We start from the raw sequence: 18,722 nt of genomic DNA on the forward strand, positions 1-18,722 counted from the left end.
TGGCAATGACATCAAAGAATAGGTAGACAATGCTTTAAGTCAGTTTTGAATTTTGAACTTAGTGTAAAAGACATTAACTATAGAAGATACTCACTGGATTTGTCTAAGTCAGACTGTTGAAGCCTCATGTTTTCTTCAGATAAACTTTAGAGTATAGCCTATATGTACAGAACAAAGCTTTTTTTTTTTTTTTTTTTTTCATGGCCACAGCAAGGAAAACCTGTTTCAATGTCCATGTGGGCACCTGATGGAAAATGTTGAACCAACCCTTTAAAAACAGCTTCTTGGTTGATGTCAATATAAACTGAGTCAATTTTAAGCCTCATGTTAATTTACATTACATTTATTTAAATGATCTCCATGCAGTGATGATTACAGTTTTGACATTGGGGGAGAAGACAGCACTCTATCTGGTCAGTACTCAATACCGGCAGATAAGTGTGCAGGTTTTTGGGATAATTATCATTTTTGATTCTCATTGGTGGGCAGGCATAGCATACATATAGACTACGTTGCTGAACAGAAAGTCTTCTTACCTAAAGCATGAATAATTATAATCATTGCCCACAATACTGCAGTAACCATGGCTAAAAGAAGCTGTTCCTTGTTCCTGCAGTCCTTAAATTAAAACCCCACCACTGATTTGTGCAAATACTTTCATCAGTTGTAATATTGATGCATCTTCAGTTGTTCATAGTTTTTTCTCCTTCAGTTTTTTGTCCGTTTTTTCTTTTAAATACCTTTGTTTTAACACTTTAATCACGTTTTTAACGAATTATGTAGGCCTAGCCAATTTGAACATAGACATATTTCTTTCCAAATGAAAAACCCAAATGATAAAATCACAGCTGTTGAACCGTGCTCCTCCTCTGGCTCTCCCTGAGTCCCTCTACAGCTCGCAGATAGGCCACCAGGTGAGCCAATCACAAACTCGGAGAGGGTAATTGACGGTGTGGCCCCGCCCTCCCAGACACCTGTAATCCAATCCACGGGCCTGTCACAGGTAAAACCGGCCTTACTATCTCAGCATTGCCCCAAAAAAGCGAGAAAAGCCGACAAAACCCGTTCTCTCAGTAGGGGACACCTTGTTTGTTGCCGCGGCCCTCATCCAGCGTTAGCGGTGGAGTTTTTCACGGTAAAGAAGACGGATCGGATTTTCAGTACCAACTAGAAAGTCCAGTTCGACCGACAGAGATGTCACAGGAGCATGACAAGTAAGTTGTCCTGACGCTCCACTTTTAGGCTGCAGAACGAGCAAGAGACACTATAAGCTTTTAATACTGCCTGTAAATAACTTTTGGAATTTTTTTAGTTCATGGCACAGACGGATTTTAAAATCTGAGGAAACTTTGTGGTCCACGTCTGATCTGCGGCTGCTGATATTTAAGCATTCTTTTAGGATTATATATAACAGCATCTTACTTTTTTTTAAACAAGGGAAGTTTACTTTAAGACTGAGCTGCCAAGTGTGAGCGATTACATCTCATAGTTTCCCATGGTGTAACTGCACTCATTTCACCTGTCATGTTCAAGCCTGTACAGGTGTATCTCCACCTGTCGTGCGAGCAGAGGCGCCCATTAGAATAAAAACTGTCCCGTAGCGATGGGCGGTTTGGTGTTTGGTTTTGCTTTAAGCTCTAGAAGTTATGTGGATAGTCTTAAATATGTTTATTCAGGAATAAACATGGACCTCAGCAGTCAGCTAAAGAAAAGATGGTTATTCAATTCATGTAAGAGTTTTGATCAACAGCTTCACTAAAAAGTATTATGTTGTATAGAGGAATAATGTTGATATAAATGCTTAGCCTATATTCTGTATGTTTTTTGAGGTCAATGACAAGGAGACTTTTAAGGGGAGTGAAATTGTACACCTGCTAGGCGTTGGCTCGCCTTTACTGACACAGACAATGTAATCAAGCAAGCCTTATGAGGTTTTGGTGGATTTTACTATTGGCTATATGACTATATGACTCAAATGTTTTTTGGGTGTCAAAAATTAGAAACTACACGCACATTTCTCTAAATATTAAGGTTTTTTTTCAAGCTCTGGTACATTAAAAGTGGCAATCCGTTAATTAATGCTGCATTACCGACTACAAGCTAAATCTAATATTAATCTCAAAACAATCAAAGTCTTCTTTGTTTTGGTTTAGTAATGGATTACATTTCCTTAGAGTTTTATTGCCAGTTAATAATGGATCTTATCAGGTTGCATTTTATGAATAGCACAATTAGATATAGAATTACTAATTATCACTTTGCTTTGACCACAGAGAGGGAAAACAGCTATGTTTGTTGTAGCGACTCAATGTGGAAACTGAGCCAGTCCGTTTTCACTTCATCATAATTACTTTGTTGTGGCAGAAACTCCAGCAGATTTGGTGGAGGGATTGAATGTGTGTGTAGTTTCCAAAGTTTGACAAGGAAAGCTAATGATATAAATTAAACTTTAATAACAAGAGCTCGCCTAAAGACTTTCCCTTGTTTTAGGTGTAAGGCTTAACCCATCTAAGCAAATACAAGCTGAGCAAACACTACAATGCTCAGTAAATAGGCAGGTTCAGTGTTGAAATGTTGAATGAATCTCACTTCTCAAAACTGAAGCTCTATTTCCTTATCAAATTTAAGCTGTTTACCTGAGTTTAATGAGCTTAAATGTACCCCGTTAATACCATTACAAGCAGATGAGACACATAGAAACACAAGCCGGTGCGTGTTCTAATTTGTCCAACTGAGTACTGTTTACAAATGACTCTAAAGGTTTGCAATGACTCTGAAGACCTCAAAAGGCGGAAGAGGAAGAGGAGGAGAGGGATGCAGACTGTGACTTAGAATAAAAACTCATGATTTTCTTAAAACAACAAAAAACAATAGCATGGCGTTGGAATGTTGCAGGGTCAGGTGCGTCACTTGCGGTCAGTTCCCAGCCAATGAGAAGTCCCTGAACCAGAGTCGTCACACTGGATGAGCCTGTAGAGCGTCTTTTGCTAGAGACACTTCAGTGGTTCAATGGCTGAGATTTGTTGTGCAATCATCAAAAAGCTTGAACAACAGGTTTCACAGATAAAGAACATCTGCATGGTTGATCTCCTTCGCTCTTATAACCTGTTTGTCTGTTTGGAACAAGGTTGTGCTTGTACGTCTTGGCTTTGTAAACTTGTATTTGTCAGTGAAGAAAATAAATCATTTTAACGCTTAATAAGAAGCTCATATAATCCAAAAGCTATATCTGCTCTTTGTCAACATGTATAAGTTGCATCCATCAATTGTCGACATCAACTGAAACATAACTTGATAAAAAGTTAACGTAAGCAGATAACATCACATAAGCAGATAACTGTATTTAAAAAAAAACATTAGCATCTTAATAATTTAGTAAGTACACAGCAACTTATTAAACATCCTCTTCTTTTCTCGCAGTAAGCGTGCGGTCCTGGTTCTCCAGAACGAGCCGGGCTATGGCGGCCAGCGTCGCCCCTTCACCACAGAAGATGAAGCCTGGAAATCCTTTCTGGAGAACCCGCTGACGGCTGCCACCAAGGCCATGATGAGCATAAACGGAGACGAGGATAGCGCAGCAGCTCTCGGCCTGCTCTACGACTACTATAAGGTAACAGGAAAACCTTAGGAATTGCTGTCTTGACCATGCAGGAAATAATTCTCCAACTTTCTGTGCTCTTTTGTAAAAATGTACAGTTGATCCCGAAGCAGCCAAATCAGGATTTACCTATATGATCTTCATCCATACTGACATCCGACAATGAAGCAGCATCTGTTAGACAGAGCCCTATGTCATGTAATTGATCTATAGACCGCAGGATGACCCGGCTTGTTGGATGTGATGTGGTCAGACGCTGAGCGGCTGTGTTTACCCTCCCATACAGGTGCCCAGGGAAAAGAGAACAATAACCCAGAGCAAGCCAGAAACCCTGGTCTGTGATGTGGATCCCAACAAAAGGTAAACAGCAGCCCTCACCTAATACCACCCCCCTTTCAAAAAAATAAGAGCATTAAAAGCCAAGGGGATCTACGGCAATAAAGGAGCAGAGAGATTCAAGCTATTTCACATTCTCAGAATTGTATGCATACATTTGCATATTTATGTAGAAGCAGTAGAGTGTGCAGCCTTAACTGCTCATTTATTAAAATCCATTTAAAGCTGTTCACATATTCATCTGTGTAGGAGAACAATGTTTCTCTAAAAGGTCTTGGAGAAAGGAAAATGAGCCTTGTTTTTAACTTGAAAACAATTTAGGAGTTTCTCCACCAGATTTGCTCTTCATTTAAAGTTAAAACAGACAGTTATAGTAACTTTTTTATGAGAGTATTTCACTGAGACGCAAGAGGAATAAATATAAGCAGTCATAAGTGTACAAAATACCGATGTAAAAAAACAGATAAAGCTTTAAAATATCTAAGGAGAATAAAAGAATTAAGCTCGAGAGCTACTAATTACTTTTAAATAGTTGTCTAAGGGTAATCAATCAATCAATTTATTAACTAATTGGTTGCACAGCTGTAAAAACCAAACAAAATAAAACATAAAAACATAAACACTAATCACATGAACACAATTACAAAACAGAAAAAAGCACCAAGAACAGGTTAAAATATGTTTAAAAAACACATAATTTTGATGGTATGTAGTTAATATAGGTGTTGAAAGGATATGAGCGCTCATGTCAGGGTATATGAAAGAGTTAATGTTAGTTTTGGTTAATGGGATTCACAACATGCTGGATAACATTTTAAATCCTCTAGTACATGTGCGCTGTTTTGATTTGATGCAGACACCAGCTCCAGTCTGGACACACCATGGCCCCTCATCAGGACGGTGGGATGGAGAGCAGGATCCAGGTCCTTAAGGGACCCTTTAATTTTCTTCAGCTGTCCCAGGACAAGAGGTCCCAGTTTCCCTCCCCAGGTCTGTTCACATTCTTTTAAAATAAAAACACACAAGCAGCTTAAAAACAGAAATCTTGATCGTCAGTTTGTCGATTTCCTTCTACTTAGACACGACCGTCACTGTGTCCATTGCTGCCATGCCAAACTACCCGTCCGTCAAGACAGAGATGCCCACACACGGCTTCTCAGTGACCGTGCCAAACAACTGTGCCGAAACTGATGGCCATGTGAGTGTCTTTGAACGCCAGCTGACCCACAACTCGGTCCAGTTCAGCCCCAACACCCAGTCACGCACGCCCCCCGACTCCACCTTCTCTGAGAGTTACAAGGATGGTTCCCAGGAGGTGTGTGTTTCGATCCCCCTTTCTTAACCCTACTAATGCTCACCCTCTTCTCTTTGCTCCCCTCTCCACTCTCAGATCTCTCCCATCACACAATAGGATATTCACCTGATCCCATGGAGCCAGCGGTGGGCTCAGCCTTCCCTGGTTTTATTTGAACATGCCCAAATAGCGGCCCAGTGTGTTATTATGCCATTGTCTCACCAACACAATAAAGTGCTGTACTTTTCTCCTACAATAGCCAAAGCCCTTTCTCTCTCCTCTTTTTCCATTTAACCTGGAGGGGAACTACCTTAGAAAAACCCAACAAAACCCCTGTAAAGGAGGGGATGAGGGTGGGTTAGCAGCAAGACAGAACTAAAATAAATGGGAATGAAGAGGAAGAACAGATTTATAAGAACTAAATTAAAGTATTCTTCTGGTGAATTATAAGAAGAGGATTCTAAAATAAATCATTTCAGCAAAGTAGCTGTTTAATATTCTTTTTAGCTGAGCCTTACTTTACACTCTTTATCTGTTTTCTTTGTGCGCAGCAGGTGTTTTCCTTCCCAGGGGATCTTCAGTTACGTATGGCCTCAATGTCGCCTCGGGACTACAATCACTTTAACACCGTGCAGGGGTAAGTTGTGCTGCCGCCGGCCCACCGTCCGACTTCCACCGCCATTCAGCTTTTTGACACAAGACAGCAGAATGACCTCATTCATCACAGTCACAGGGGAGACACCAGACTCCCCTGCGTGTAAAATACAAGAGTCTGCACACACAGGCTTTATCTGGCCCAACACACATACTTTGTGTTTTACCAGCAGCGGCTTAAAGAAGCGTGCACCATGCTGAATGCTATTCATTCTTTTTCTCCAGTTTTACAAAAACTAAATGCCCTTTCTCCATATGTTATTCTTGATGGTTACTTAATTCTGCTGCTTTTTCACTGTATTTTAGGAACAACTTTGAGTACACTCTTGAGGCGTCCAAGTCTCTACGTCAGAAGACAGGTGACGGGACAATGACGTACCTCAACAAGGGCCAGTTTTACCCGATCACCCTCAGAGAGGTTGACAACAAAGGCATGCAGCAGCCCATCACCAAAGTCAGGGTAAGAAAGAACGGAAACAATTAACAACATAGGATTTCTGACATTAATCACATACTAAATTCTCATTATAACATAGTAAGTTGTCATTGTGTATGCGTTGCAGAGTGTAGTGATGGTGGTGTTTGGAGAGGAGAAGTGCAGAGATGATCAACTGAAGCACTGGAAGTACTGGCACTCTAGACAGCACACTGCCAAACAGAGGTGTCTGGACATTGGTAAGAGACACTTTTTTTATGTAAGGTGTTAATCACAAATAGAAAAATATGTACTCTATGGTAGAACAAGAGTGCTGCAACAAAGGCTCAAATTAAAAAGAGTCAAATAAAGTCAAGTGTAACGTCTGAAACACTGCTGGTGCACAGATGGTAGTGATTTTAATGATCCAATCATTCATTCCTGGTTTTCATTGAGCAGGCTGATTAATCCTCCTGTGTCTGGACACATGTTAAGTGTCTGGTTGAAAGAGCAGCTTAGCAGTAGCTGACAGAAAAAGGCGTGTTGCTAGGGATTTATTCTGCCGTCTTTTAAAACCTCAGTGTATATTACCGTAACTTAGTGAACAAAGTTTTTAATACACTTTTACACTAGCCTGGTTGGTTCAACTGTATATCTCAATCTGCTACTTAATTAGTAAACGCTTGTTTTATTGTCACAGCTGACTACAAGGAGAGCTTCAACACCATTGGCAACATTGAGGAGATTTCCTATAATGCCATTTCCTTCACCTGGGATACCAATGAGGAGGCCAAAGTAAGACAATAAATCTGACATACGCACACTGCTTCACAGATATACAACTGAGTGACACCATCTTCCAATCCTCAGGCTGCTTCTGAAGAAGGACAGGTTTGGTTTAAGGGGTTTCCACATACGTCATTGTCTTGAACTCTTAATATGAATCTTGAACCTTTGACAACAACACAACCTTAAGCCAAATAGACAACTCTTCCTTTTTTAAGTTTTTTTTAAGAACCGGTATTAAGGTTTGAGGTGTTGTCACCCTTTGTTGGTGATAGTCAGCGGCTTTGTACATGTGATCCTCCAAAACAGTTGTTAAAAGATAATTTGGGCCCCAAATAGAAGAGTGAAGATGCTTTCATGTGTTTTCACTCCTCTCATGTATTAAGTCTTGTTGCGTAGAGACATGGAGGTGTGTAGTGTGAGTTTTCTTGACTGGTCCAACCTGCTTGTCACCCCTATTGTGATGCTGTGTGTTAAGGTATTTCTGCACACCAGACAGAAGTAACAAAGAGTGCAGGAATGAGGAAACTCAGCAGGGGAGGTTGAGGAGCAATCAGACAGTTAACAAATAAAATCCTTTTCAACGAGTGGGAGAGGTGACAGAAAGGAGGAGCTCCTGTCCTCTCTTCCACTCTTGGATTGTGTGGTTTGTTGTTGACCATCCTGTCAAACTGCTCTGCCACTGATCCACTGCCAGTCTGAGATGGAGGACATATGACAAGCTAACAGACGAAAAAGACAACGTGGCGCCATGGCTGATCTCCAGCGTCTTGCTCTCTGTAGGCTACACTTATCCTAAAAAAATACACATGCACAAACCATTCTGTCACGCAAGCAAGCATGCGCGCACACACACACACACACACACACACACACACACACACACCAGGATGTGGGTCTAACTGCCATATGACTCGAGGCCTGTGTCCATAGGATGTTCTTCGTGTGTGTATTCTGTGTGTGAGAGCCCGGGTGTGTATGTGTGGCTTGCCCCTGAGGTGATTGCTCTGCAGTATATATATATTACTTGTTATGTGGTGTATTTGCAAAAGGCAGCTTCTCTCTTATGTTTACCTGCTCTGGGGGCAGTTTGCTGATGTTACCACAAAAAAAACATATTTTAATGACAATCATTTCTTTTATGCTCTAACAAAGTATAATTTAAGTTGCCAGAAACAACCAATACAAGACAAAGTAACACAGGTGCTTCAAAAAATGTACAAATCATTATTGATAATCACTCCTAATATTATCATAGAACACTTCAAGGGTATAGAAAATAATGTTATACTATTTTTACAGACAAATACAGCAGATACATGTAAGAAATAAAACTACAATACAGTATGTGATTTTAATCCAACTCGAAAGTCATGAATTAGATCATGACATCAGACCTTTCAACTGGTTTCCTCAGCTTGTCTCTACACAATATATACATAGAGGTAAGTTACTATACATAAACATGTTAGTGTATTCACTGATAAATAGACTGACTCCCAAGGATTTTACTTTCTTAAAGGTCCAATGGTATGAATATTTCACTATATGAGTTTTTTTTTTCCATTAATGTGCGTTCAACCAGCCTGCCTATGGTCCCCCAGTGGCTAGAAATGGCGATAGGTGTAAACCAAGCCCTGGGTATCCTGCTCTGCCTTTGTGAAAATGAAAGCTCAGATGGGCCGATCTGGAATCTTGCCCATTATGATGTCATAAGGGGAAGGTTACCTCCCCTTTCTCTGCTTTGCCCACCCAGAGAATTTGGCCCGCCCATGAGAAAGAGACATCACGACTTTCAAATGAGTAAAGTGGCAGTTGGTCAAGGCCACCCCCCACGGCCTCCACAGAAATGGTATTAGGGGACCACTAAGGTCTATATAAAAACATCCAAAGAGTACCACGTCATGGGACCTTTAATTCAATGCTCAAATACCTTCACAAAAAATCCCTTTTAATAATATACACTGTGTGTGTGTATGTATATATATATATATATATATATATATATATATATATATATATATATATATATATATCTATATATATATATATATATATCTGTGTTATCTGCTGCTTACCCCTTGGTTCTTCTTTGTCAGGTGCTGCCAAACCCTATTTTTTGATAGTGTGTTTTGTTGACACAGTGATAACCTGTTTTCAATACAAGCACTAGCAGGAGGACAAGGGAAAAGAAAGAAAAAAATATGAGCCTGTTATTACAAGAGTCAACCAAAAGAGGGCAACACAGAACATTGAATGTAGTCTGAGGACCTAACTGCAGAAAGGCCTTCAGTATTTCACACATGAAATGGAATGATAATAATTGTAATGATAAAATAATTAAAGTAGAAACCTTCTTTATGATGATGCTTGCTGGATGTTTTTAAGTTTAATTTCTCCAACTTTGCATTTCTCACAAAACACACATGTTCCTCTTTCCTCCCTCCACAGATCTTCATCTCCGTCAACTGTCTGAGCACCGACTTTTCTTCCCAGAAGGGCGTGAAGGGTCTTCCTCTGAACTTGCAGATCGACACCTACAGCTACAACAACCGCAGCAACAAGCCCATCCACCGCGCCTACTGCCAGATCAAAGTCTTCTGTGACAAGGGAGCCGAGAGGAAGATCCGAGACGAGGAAAGGAAGCAGTCCCGCCGGAAAGGGAAGGTCGCCGAGCTCAACCCCAGCCTGGCCTGTAAGTCACTCAGTAGTACTCTACCTTGCAAAAGCGGGGGACTGAAACCGCTGTTATTTGATCTACATTCTTTTCCTACCTAATCCCAGAGTTTAAGTGTATTCATGTCTAGTATAGTTGTACAATCTTTTACATTTCTTAACAGATGAAAACATCCACACACTGCCTCTTTCTTACCTCAAATCACCTATTTCAAAGTTATAAGATGATCTTTCTTTGTATTTAAGCTGCGCCAATCCAAATTTTTACGTGAACAATGGGTCAATGAACCCAAGGGACAGGCCTATAACACAACTCTGCAGTTCTTCTCAGCTCCAGAGAGCTTGTTTCAGCTCATTGTTTTGGTTTCACTGGCTGCAGCTTACTGGAATGTTGAACCAGAAACACAACTCTAAATAAATGCCAATGTTGCTTTGTGTTATCTGGATGTGTAAATGGACATTTCCTTTGCGTACACATTGTAAAAACCTCATAAGGTATCAGCTTGTTGTTTGGCACACCAAGCGGCCATAACAATATAATATTGCAGGTTTAAAGCCTTTGAAGATGTCCTTCTGCATTAATAGAGCGATTGATGCCTAATGATAACCTAAATTGCTCCCTGTTGTGTATTTTCCTCTCAGTTGTGGATGCCAAAATTCCTGTCCTTCAGAAACGCAACGATGTGACCATCTTCAAAATGATGACCGACCACGAGACCCAGCCTGTCCTTTTCATACCTGACATTCACTTCTCTACCTTCCAGCGCCATGTAAGTGCCAGGCACAGACACCTAGCATGGATTAACATGTAATTTCTTTGACATCAACATTTGGTTTTGCTGCATTTATGTAAGATTTATTGCATCTTAGATTGTCCATGAAGAGTTTGTTTTTATGCTTCTACCCACTCATAAGCCAGCAGGTTGAGGTGACCTGCTTGCTAGTTGGCAAGAACAGTGAGTTCTGGTTTAGAGCTCTGATAGGAGTCCTAAATACCAGTGGCTGTATTTCAAACTGCTTACACACAGGATGAATCATTTACCAGTGATTCAAAACAAACCGGGAGTTTCAGAAGATACTACCTGTACTGCCAACTTAATGTGTTTGGATGCTCAGAGGAAATGGTGATGGAGAGAGGACTGCGGTTTGGTGAATGATGTGTAGATGCTATATGTGGCACTCTTTAAGCATGTGTGCAGTTGTCAGGTTTTTATCTTTTCAGTGACTGGACTTTGTACTTTGCTTCTTCTTCTTCTTCTCGAACATGTCACATGACACTTAAAGTGAGGTGTGGGAATGTACACCCGGCCAGAACACATTTATTTTTTGGCTCAGTTCCTGCCCTTTTCATGTTATGTTTTTTTACAATGAGCTGCTTTATTTAAAGTGAAATAAATTGGAATACTTTTGGCCTATGAGTGCCCACTGCTGGTCAGATCATGAGCAACCCCAGCTAAGTAAAGGTTAAAAAAGTAATCCCACTGTCCCTTTATCTCACTCTCACTAAGTTTACATTGCTACCAGCAAAGCTGAGGGAGGGACAGGAAGTTGTTGTTGTTTTTGTTGTTGTTGTTGCCAATGACATTTAACCTGACTGAACTGCTATCAGTTTCTGATAAACTCAGGGTTTACTGGGTTCCCTCTCAGAATAGAATTCTATAAACAGTAAAGCCTTCAATCAATACAGCCAGAGAGCTAACAAAACAGCAGTTTCTAAGATTTAAAAAAAGAAAACAACACATTTTGATTTACCTTATCCAATAAAATTGTAATAAAATTTGTAATGCAGCACATACAAAGTAGGACATTTTAAACATGCATTGCAGACTATATATTCAAATTATGTTTAACTTAATCTTAATGTCTTTTATTGCCATGAATATTGGATACCTTATTCTCAGACCTTATCATCTATAGCTGATAGTATTAGCAAATTAAAGAATGCTCTGATAGATTTTGGGGACCTTTTTTTTGTTATCTTCCATATGAGTTTATTTCTCTTTTTCTGTTTCCTCTGCAGCCTTACCAGACAGAAGAGGGAGAAGAGAGGTGAGTTCACTGAGGCCCTAATTTCATACTTTCTTTTTTTCACACTTGCTTTTTAAGTTGTTTTGTACCCAGACAACCTTTGGCAACCTCCCAGTAAAAGGCATACAGAGACACATGTGTTGTGCCCTGGGCTTTGTGTGCATACATATGAGTTTATTAGCCTGTTAGCGGGTTGTTAAGGGAATTTAAGCACTGATTTGTGTGTGTTTCCACTGCAGCTCGGGCATGAAGCGGTTACCCTTCAGCGAGGATGAGTTCGGTTCACCCCCAAACAAAATGGCAAGAGAAGAACCAAAGAAAGGTTGTGTGTGTGTGTGTGTGTGTGTGTATGTGTGTGTGTGTGTGCGTGTGTGTGTGTTTGTGTGTTTGTGTTTGTGTGTGCTTTGCTGTAGTGTAATGATCAAGGTGTTCATGCTCTTCTCAGGAGCAAATCATTGTGTTAAAGTGTATGTGGTGTTTGCTGGGGTTGGTCTGCCCCAACACCACCACCACCACACACAAACATACAAACACACACACATACACTCTGGGCCATATGATGATTTTCTTTTTTAATTTGCACACGTGTCTGATGCTTGCACTGGCCAAACAAAATACCACTGATAACTATTTTCTGAACTATTGTCAAACTATAAGTCTATGCCCTTTACAATATATCTAAGGCATAGAGCAAGCATTTTTTCAATACTAAAACATTTAAATAAAGGCTTTGGGATTTTTTATATCTATAAGAGGAAGGTTTTGGGCTTCACCTTGATCATTTAAAACCTGTTTCACACAGACTTTGCCTGAATACACCTGCATATATTAAAGCTTCCCTAAGGCCGACTAGATCTTCCAAAATACATTTTTGCTTCAGGATTTAAGTCTGGAAACGTAAACCATCAACAGAGAACTAATTGAGCTGATCAGATGTAAACCAAACCAATCAATAACTACAGTGAGGTTTCAAGGGCTCACCAGATGCTCCTGTTGCACTAAATAATGTATTTTTTCTCCCCTGTTTTTTTTGTGAAATACTGCATCATGCCAGTAAATGTTCTTCAAATGAACAATCTCCAAACCCTTATTCACTCTTTGGAGGTCTTTAAACTGCTCACAACTCATGTCACACTATACCAGCCATTAACATGTTATAAGAGGGGACAAGTAGACTTTTGAAGTAATTGTTGATGATTGAGCGAAAAGCATGTTCCGTGTCACCTTAAATTGATTTTAAATCAAATTAAATTCAGTCAATGGTTTAGGTGAAGTTTTTATAATGTTTCCACGACAGCCGTTATGTTTTTGTTTTTACAGTTGTTAAATTGGCAGTGGTGCGATGGTTTAAAAGGGAGTGTGCTGCCAATCTATGTTAAAAATCTCTTTCTCGAACAAAGTTATTCATGGCAGCTCCAGACCACAATGAACTGTGGTCATGTAGCATTTATGAAACAGCACCATATAGTCACTCACCCAACGCTTTCAGGCCCAGTGCCACTTCTTTATTTATATGGATGAGGGCCCATGTAGTCTTGCAGGGGGGTATTTACTTCAAATGGCCTGCAAAGTTATACAGTACATCTTAAAATGTACTAATGGATTAATGATACTGTATTTGTGCATGTGCTTTAGCTTTGATACTACAAATTGTAGACAGGGATGCAGTAATGCCACAAATCCTCAAACCCACATAAATTAACCAAACCAGCAGTCAAACTGTTCAGACTGACGCAGTGATTTTTGTTTAAAGCCAGATTTGGGGTTTGTTTTTGAATCCAAACTATGAACATACAGTATGTGCATTGCTTTGACGCCTTCTTGTGTCTTCTTTCTCTTTTCACCACACAGTACTGCTGTACGTGCGCAGGGAGACGGAAGAGGTATTTGATGCCCTCATGCTGAAGAATCCCACGCTGAAAGGCCTGGTGGAAGCTGTAAGTTGCCCTCAGTTCATTATACTGGTGCTGACTCGTATTCCATTTTCATGTACTTTTGTTTCCTATTGGTGGGCTCTGGCCATGCACTTGAAACCCAGGAGAGAGGAAGGTTAAATAAGCTGTGACAGGACACCCACACAGGAATAATGTTGGGAAGAAAAAATACATGGAGTGGATTGATAAAAGCGAGAGAGAGAGATCGAGGCAGTTAAAAATATGTACAGTAATTATGGCAAACCAACAGTAGAGTTGATTAACAGGTAAACCAGGTATCTGTGATGGATTAGACAATTTTTTTGCATATATGATCTTTGTTTAAGCTTTTACGGTTCTTGCAATATTTTAACATGGATTTGTGTTTGTTTTCAACCAGATTTCAGAAAAGTATGAATTACCTTTGGATAAGGTTGAAAAGGTCTATAAGAAGTGCAAGAAAGGGTGAGTATGAGTCTACAACACTGCACTACACTACGTATGAAACTTTATGTAGGACCAAATCTGACATTAATGAATAACCATATAAATACATTCATACATGCTTTTCCAAGGGGCTCTGTGATATTTGTCTATTTATGTCACATCCCTGTTGCAGGGAGGACAAACACAAAAGACCTCACTTACACTAAACAAAATTGACATCTGCCTAATATATTATTTTAAATGTGTTCCTAATTGAAATTTATTAGGTAAATTTGTGAGTACAGGAACATATCCTTACAGGCTTGACTAACATCCCCATAATTGGGATGTTGAAGGTAAATGTTGAAGGTGATAAGCAAACCTTTAGCTGTAGCCAGCAGCGGGTTGACTTAGCTTAGCACAAAAACTGGAAACAGGCTCTGTTCAAAGGTAACTACCGGCTGCTGGCTGTAGCTACCCAAAATGTCAAAACATTGCTTTAAAAATAGAAGATAAATTAGTAATTGTACAAGTATTTTACACACACCTATATGTATACAGTAGATTGTCAGCTTCTTCTTCTGTGCATTCATTAATTTATTATTACCAAATAAGTCAGGATATTAGTCTTTGATTTGATTTTGGATATATGTGTATATAGACACACACACACACACACACATGCACGCGAATAAGTCACTAACACCCATATCCGTCCTATAATAGGATCCTAGTCCACATGGATGACAACATCATCAAACATTACTCCAACGAAGACACCTTCCAGATCACCATGGAGGAGATGGGTGGCATGTTCAAACTCACCCTCACTGAAATCTGATTGGACAGGATGAGGTGACCAGAGAGATGGAGGACAAATGAAATGGAGCCGTCAGTAGAAGTGGTTTACACATCTAGCTATGCCGTGATTATGGACTTCATCTGAAACTTTAATCATGTTGTCTCTGAGCTATATTAATGTCAAGCAGATTTAAAAAGTCCCACAAGAGGTATTTAAAAAACAAAAAGCCTTAGCTCTTAATAGACCTCGATGTTGATTAGATATGTAAGTTATACATTTTTGATTCATTAATTAACATATTACACCTTTTTATGCATACAAATCAACAAGTGACAACATTTGATTGATTTGACACTTTCTTTTTGTATTCAGTAAGTTGCAGCTCAGATAATAGTGCCTACTTTTGAACATGATTGTGCAGAGCATTTGTGGTGCTGCTATACCTCATGCTATGCAAGCAGCAGTGTTTCTTTTAATGTAGAGAAACCGCTCATCTTTTTCTTCCTAAAGCCATAGCACTGATGATTACAGTCTGTAAAGTTGGGTAGTTAGCAGACAAAGACAGACAGCAAATTGTTGATGGAGCCCCAGTGGTTCAGTGTATTAATACTAAACAACATGGCAGTATTTAGTGTGTAAAACTATCTTTAACCATCATACAATTAGGGTAGAATATTGTAAATGTGTGTGTTTTTAACATAGGATACATGTTGTTTTTAAATGAATGACTTTATGTCAGATCAATTTAAATAATGGCCTCTTTGAAAGTATTAATTAGTCACTAAATATATTGATAATAATGCTAAAAAACAGCTACCCTTTCCCTGTACAGTAGTTTTCTGAATGTTGATGACAAAGTTCAATGAATGTCTACTAGTCTACGCAGGCTGTTCTGGAAGTGCAATAAGATATTTAGGCTTAGAAAAATTCAGAAAATTAATTTCCTCTATTGCCATAACTACAGTATATAATACATATTAACTGTTAAACCAGCTTTTTTTTTTATGGAAATATTGTTGTATATATCCACTGAAAAAAATGGATCTTTATGATCCCTCATGTTGTATTTCAGTACTTATTGTGTATATATTTATTAAGAGCTGGATGTGGGTCATTGTTGTTGTTTTTTTTGCATATATATCCAAATTTCTATTATTCCTATTAATATAATGTTTTTTTTTCCTTTTTATATGAAGTTATTCTAAAATAACATGTCAAGGGAAGACAACATGTTTTTAATTGTTGTTTTTTATGTAAAGGATTTGATGTACAAAGTGCCCAATAAAGGCTATCCAGTGGCTTCAGTTTTTGTATTCTGAGAATTTTTTTTTCTCTTATTGTGTTTGACTTATTATTTTCCTTTGCAAACATGGCCTGCATAATACAAACTGCCCATCTTACAACAGATTTGTAATCTATGGAAATGGAATGGTTTAATTAATGAATTAATCAATTAATAGTAGGTCTGTGGCTGATGTGATATTAACTGTGCCTGTGCGAGTGTTTTCTGTCTGTCCATAGGAACAGATGTCTGTGCTCAGGAAACAGGCATGACAGGACAGCCTGGTTCAAAAAAGCTGCTCTGTCGGAAACTTGGCCACAAATTCTTGCATAAAGTAGGTTATTATTTCATATTTTAGCCACACCAGTGGTACGGCAACTTGGGGCAGTCAGCCAGTCCACCAGACTGAAATATTTCCAATATATTAGGATGAATCCCAATGTGTCTGGTGATCCCCTGACTTTTCCTCTAGCTCCACCATAAGCTTGATATTTGCGGTTTGAGTGAAGTGTCCTGACAACTATTGGATGGTTGGTCACGAAATTTGAAACAGACTTTAATGTTCCACTTGTTATTGTCAATCCCTTAAAGGCAGGGTTGGTGTTGCTGTAAAGCTAGCAAGATTTGAAAGAAACCTCTCCTCTGGGCTCCATCTAACCCCTCCCCCTGATCTCAGGGCTCCAACCTACACACACGTGTGCAAGCACCGCTGCGTTACTGATTCAGAGCACAGCAGAGAAAGGACCACAATTTTACTTCATGTCTCTTTCACCAGTAAGCAAACACCTAATAACATACAGAATGTTTAAATCAAAGATGAATACTGCTAGGAAGGCTGGGTCAATGCGCATTAAGCTCAGGCTCGCACACAGTAGGAGTAGACTACGCGCAGCGGGTCAAGGAGGCATTTCATTGGTTCTTTCCAGGCAGACCGCAAGGCAGTGATTGGTGGGCGTTTTTTTACAGGATTACAGCAGCTAGAGATGGTGGATCTTTTTCAGAGCCCATGAGTTATTTATTGCTGTCAAGTGAAGACCATTCCAAACAATATATTAAAAAGTGCCTATTGGAAACCGTTATAAACTTATTTAACTTTTCATTTCTGTGTCTCAGATTCTCCTTTTTTTCTTGCATGATTTCCTTTTTAAGGCATTTTAATAATCACTCTTAGAGGGAGCCGGACATCTAAGATTTTTGTCGCCAACAACTGCTTCTATGTATTTCTTATCTATATGACAACTTGAAACATGTAACATGGTAAACTATCATGGTAACGAATATATTTCATATAATTGTCAGATCATGGACTTATCATGCTATCTATGTAGCACATGACACTCTTTGAAGGTTCAGGTGTGCAGTTACAAAATGGCCTAAAGACTCATGAGTTAAAATTTAACCAACCATCCGCCAACATACTGCCCCATTCCCCTTTTGTGCAAGGTCATGTGCATTGTAAACCCAGATTTAGTTGTAAGCGAACTTTTCATTGGGCACTACTCATTCTTTCATGTTTTCTTAAAAATCGTATTCACCACTAAATCACATTAGTTGTTTGTTCTAATCAGCCAAAGCATGCAGTGCACGCATCATGTAAAGCAGAGATAACGAAGGATGTTAAGTGTATGGGAGGGGCGCGGCCATTTGAACTGTTATGCTCTGAAGTGATGCAAGTCTTTTGAACGGTTTCTGTCCTAGTTAAAGTCTGGTTTAATAATGTGCTGTTAATGTTTTGGGTGTGAATTTATGTTACCTGGGTTTTAGTTTTATATGGTTGACTTAGTGTTAGAAACTTGAAACGGCATGTGTATACAGTTTATATTCTGTTATGAAACTAATGTATCAAATACACGTAGCCTAATTTCACATATGTTGAACATTGTGTTATTACAACTTGACCTGTTGTGTTTCACCTTAAAAACCTTCTAATAAATGTCCAGTAAAGTCAATTAATTCGGGATCACAGTGTGGTCTGTTTCTCTTTTACTGTCCCTCTCACTCTCTACTAAGATATCCTCATTTTAACTCACAGTTAGTGTCAGGATGCAGCTCCTGTCCTCTGTATAGATGACTCTGAGCAAGGTCAGGAAATTGGCCGGGCTCACAACTAGGAAATATGATATGACATGATCTCTTTGTTTGCCTTGTGCCTTGAGTGTTGGTATCAAACGCAGAGGGCTGTGTGTTTCTTCATATAATATCCAATTTCCTCAATTTTTGTTTTCCCTGCATGCCATAAGACTACAAAACCCTTGAGTGTGTCAGGGTTGCACAAATGCTTTGCACTTGGGCTAAGGAATGGAATAACTATTAACAGAAGCAGTATTTTATTCAGTTTGCCTTGTATCTCTAAGAGAATTTATGAAATCTGAAAGCATGTATGTGATTAATACTTGCGTAAGATTTGATTCTATTATGTACATGTTTATGATAGTTTTGGAAATACATGAATTACTTTTCAAACTGCATTTCTATCTTGCTACCTATTTGAAAAGGTAACCATGTAACAATT

At 39.2% G+C, this 18,722-nt stretch overlaps 1 protein-coding gene across 4 annotated transcripts; it reads left to right on the forward strand.

Moving 5' to 3' along the window:
• Positions 1 to 990: 990 nt before the first annotated feature.
• grhl1 (grainyhead-like transcription factor 1) lies at positions 991 to 15,193 on the forward strand. 4 transcript variants are annotated; one of them, XM_034858278.1, is made up of 16 exons: positions 991 to 1,214; positions 3,421 to 3,610; positions 3,885 to 3,958; positions 4,791 to 4,924; positions 5,014 to 5,249; positions 5,780 to 5,865; positions 6,189 to 6,342; positions 6,446 to 6,557; positions 6,998 to 7,092; positions 9,535 to 9,778; positions 10,402 to 10,529; positions 11,780 to 11,808; positions 12,027 to 12,109; positions 13,639 to 13,724; positions 14,101 to 14,165; positions 14,853 to 15,193. In XM_034858278.1, the coding sequence occupies exons 1-16, from the start codon at positions 1,195 to 1,197 to the stop codon at positions 14,965 to 14,967; spliced, it is 1,851 nt and encodes a 616-aa protein (XP_034714169.1). In that variant the 5' UTR covers positions 991 to 1,194; the 3' UTR covers positions 14,968 to 15,193. The 4 variants fall into 4 exon arrangements, with proteins under 4 accessions (XP_034714169.1, XP_034714170.1, XP_034714172.1 ...); XM_034858279.1 differs by having other exon boundaries at positions 5,783 to 5,865; XM_034858281.1 differs by having other exon boundaries at positions 5,014 to 5,132; positions 5,783 to 5,865.
• The last annotated feature ends 3,529 nt before the right edge of the window (positions 15,194 to 18,722 follow it).

This window comes from Etheostoma cragini, chromosome 20 (genome assembly GCF_013103735.1).
Source record: "Etheostoma cragini isolate CJK2018 chromosome 20, CSU_Ecrag_1.0, whole genome shotgun sequence".
Classification (NCBI taxonomy): Eukaryota; Metazoa; Chordata; class Actinopteri; order Perciformes; family Percidae; genus Etheostoma; species Etheostoma cragini.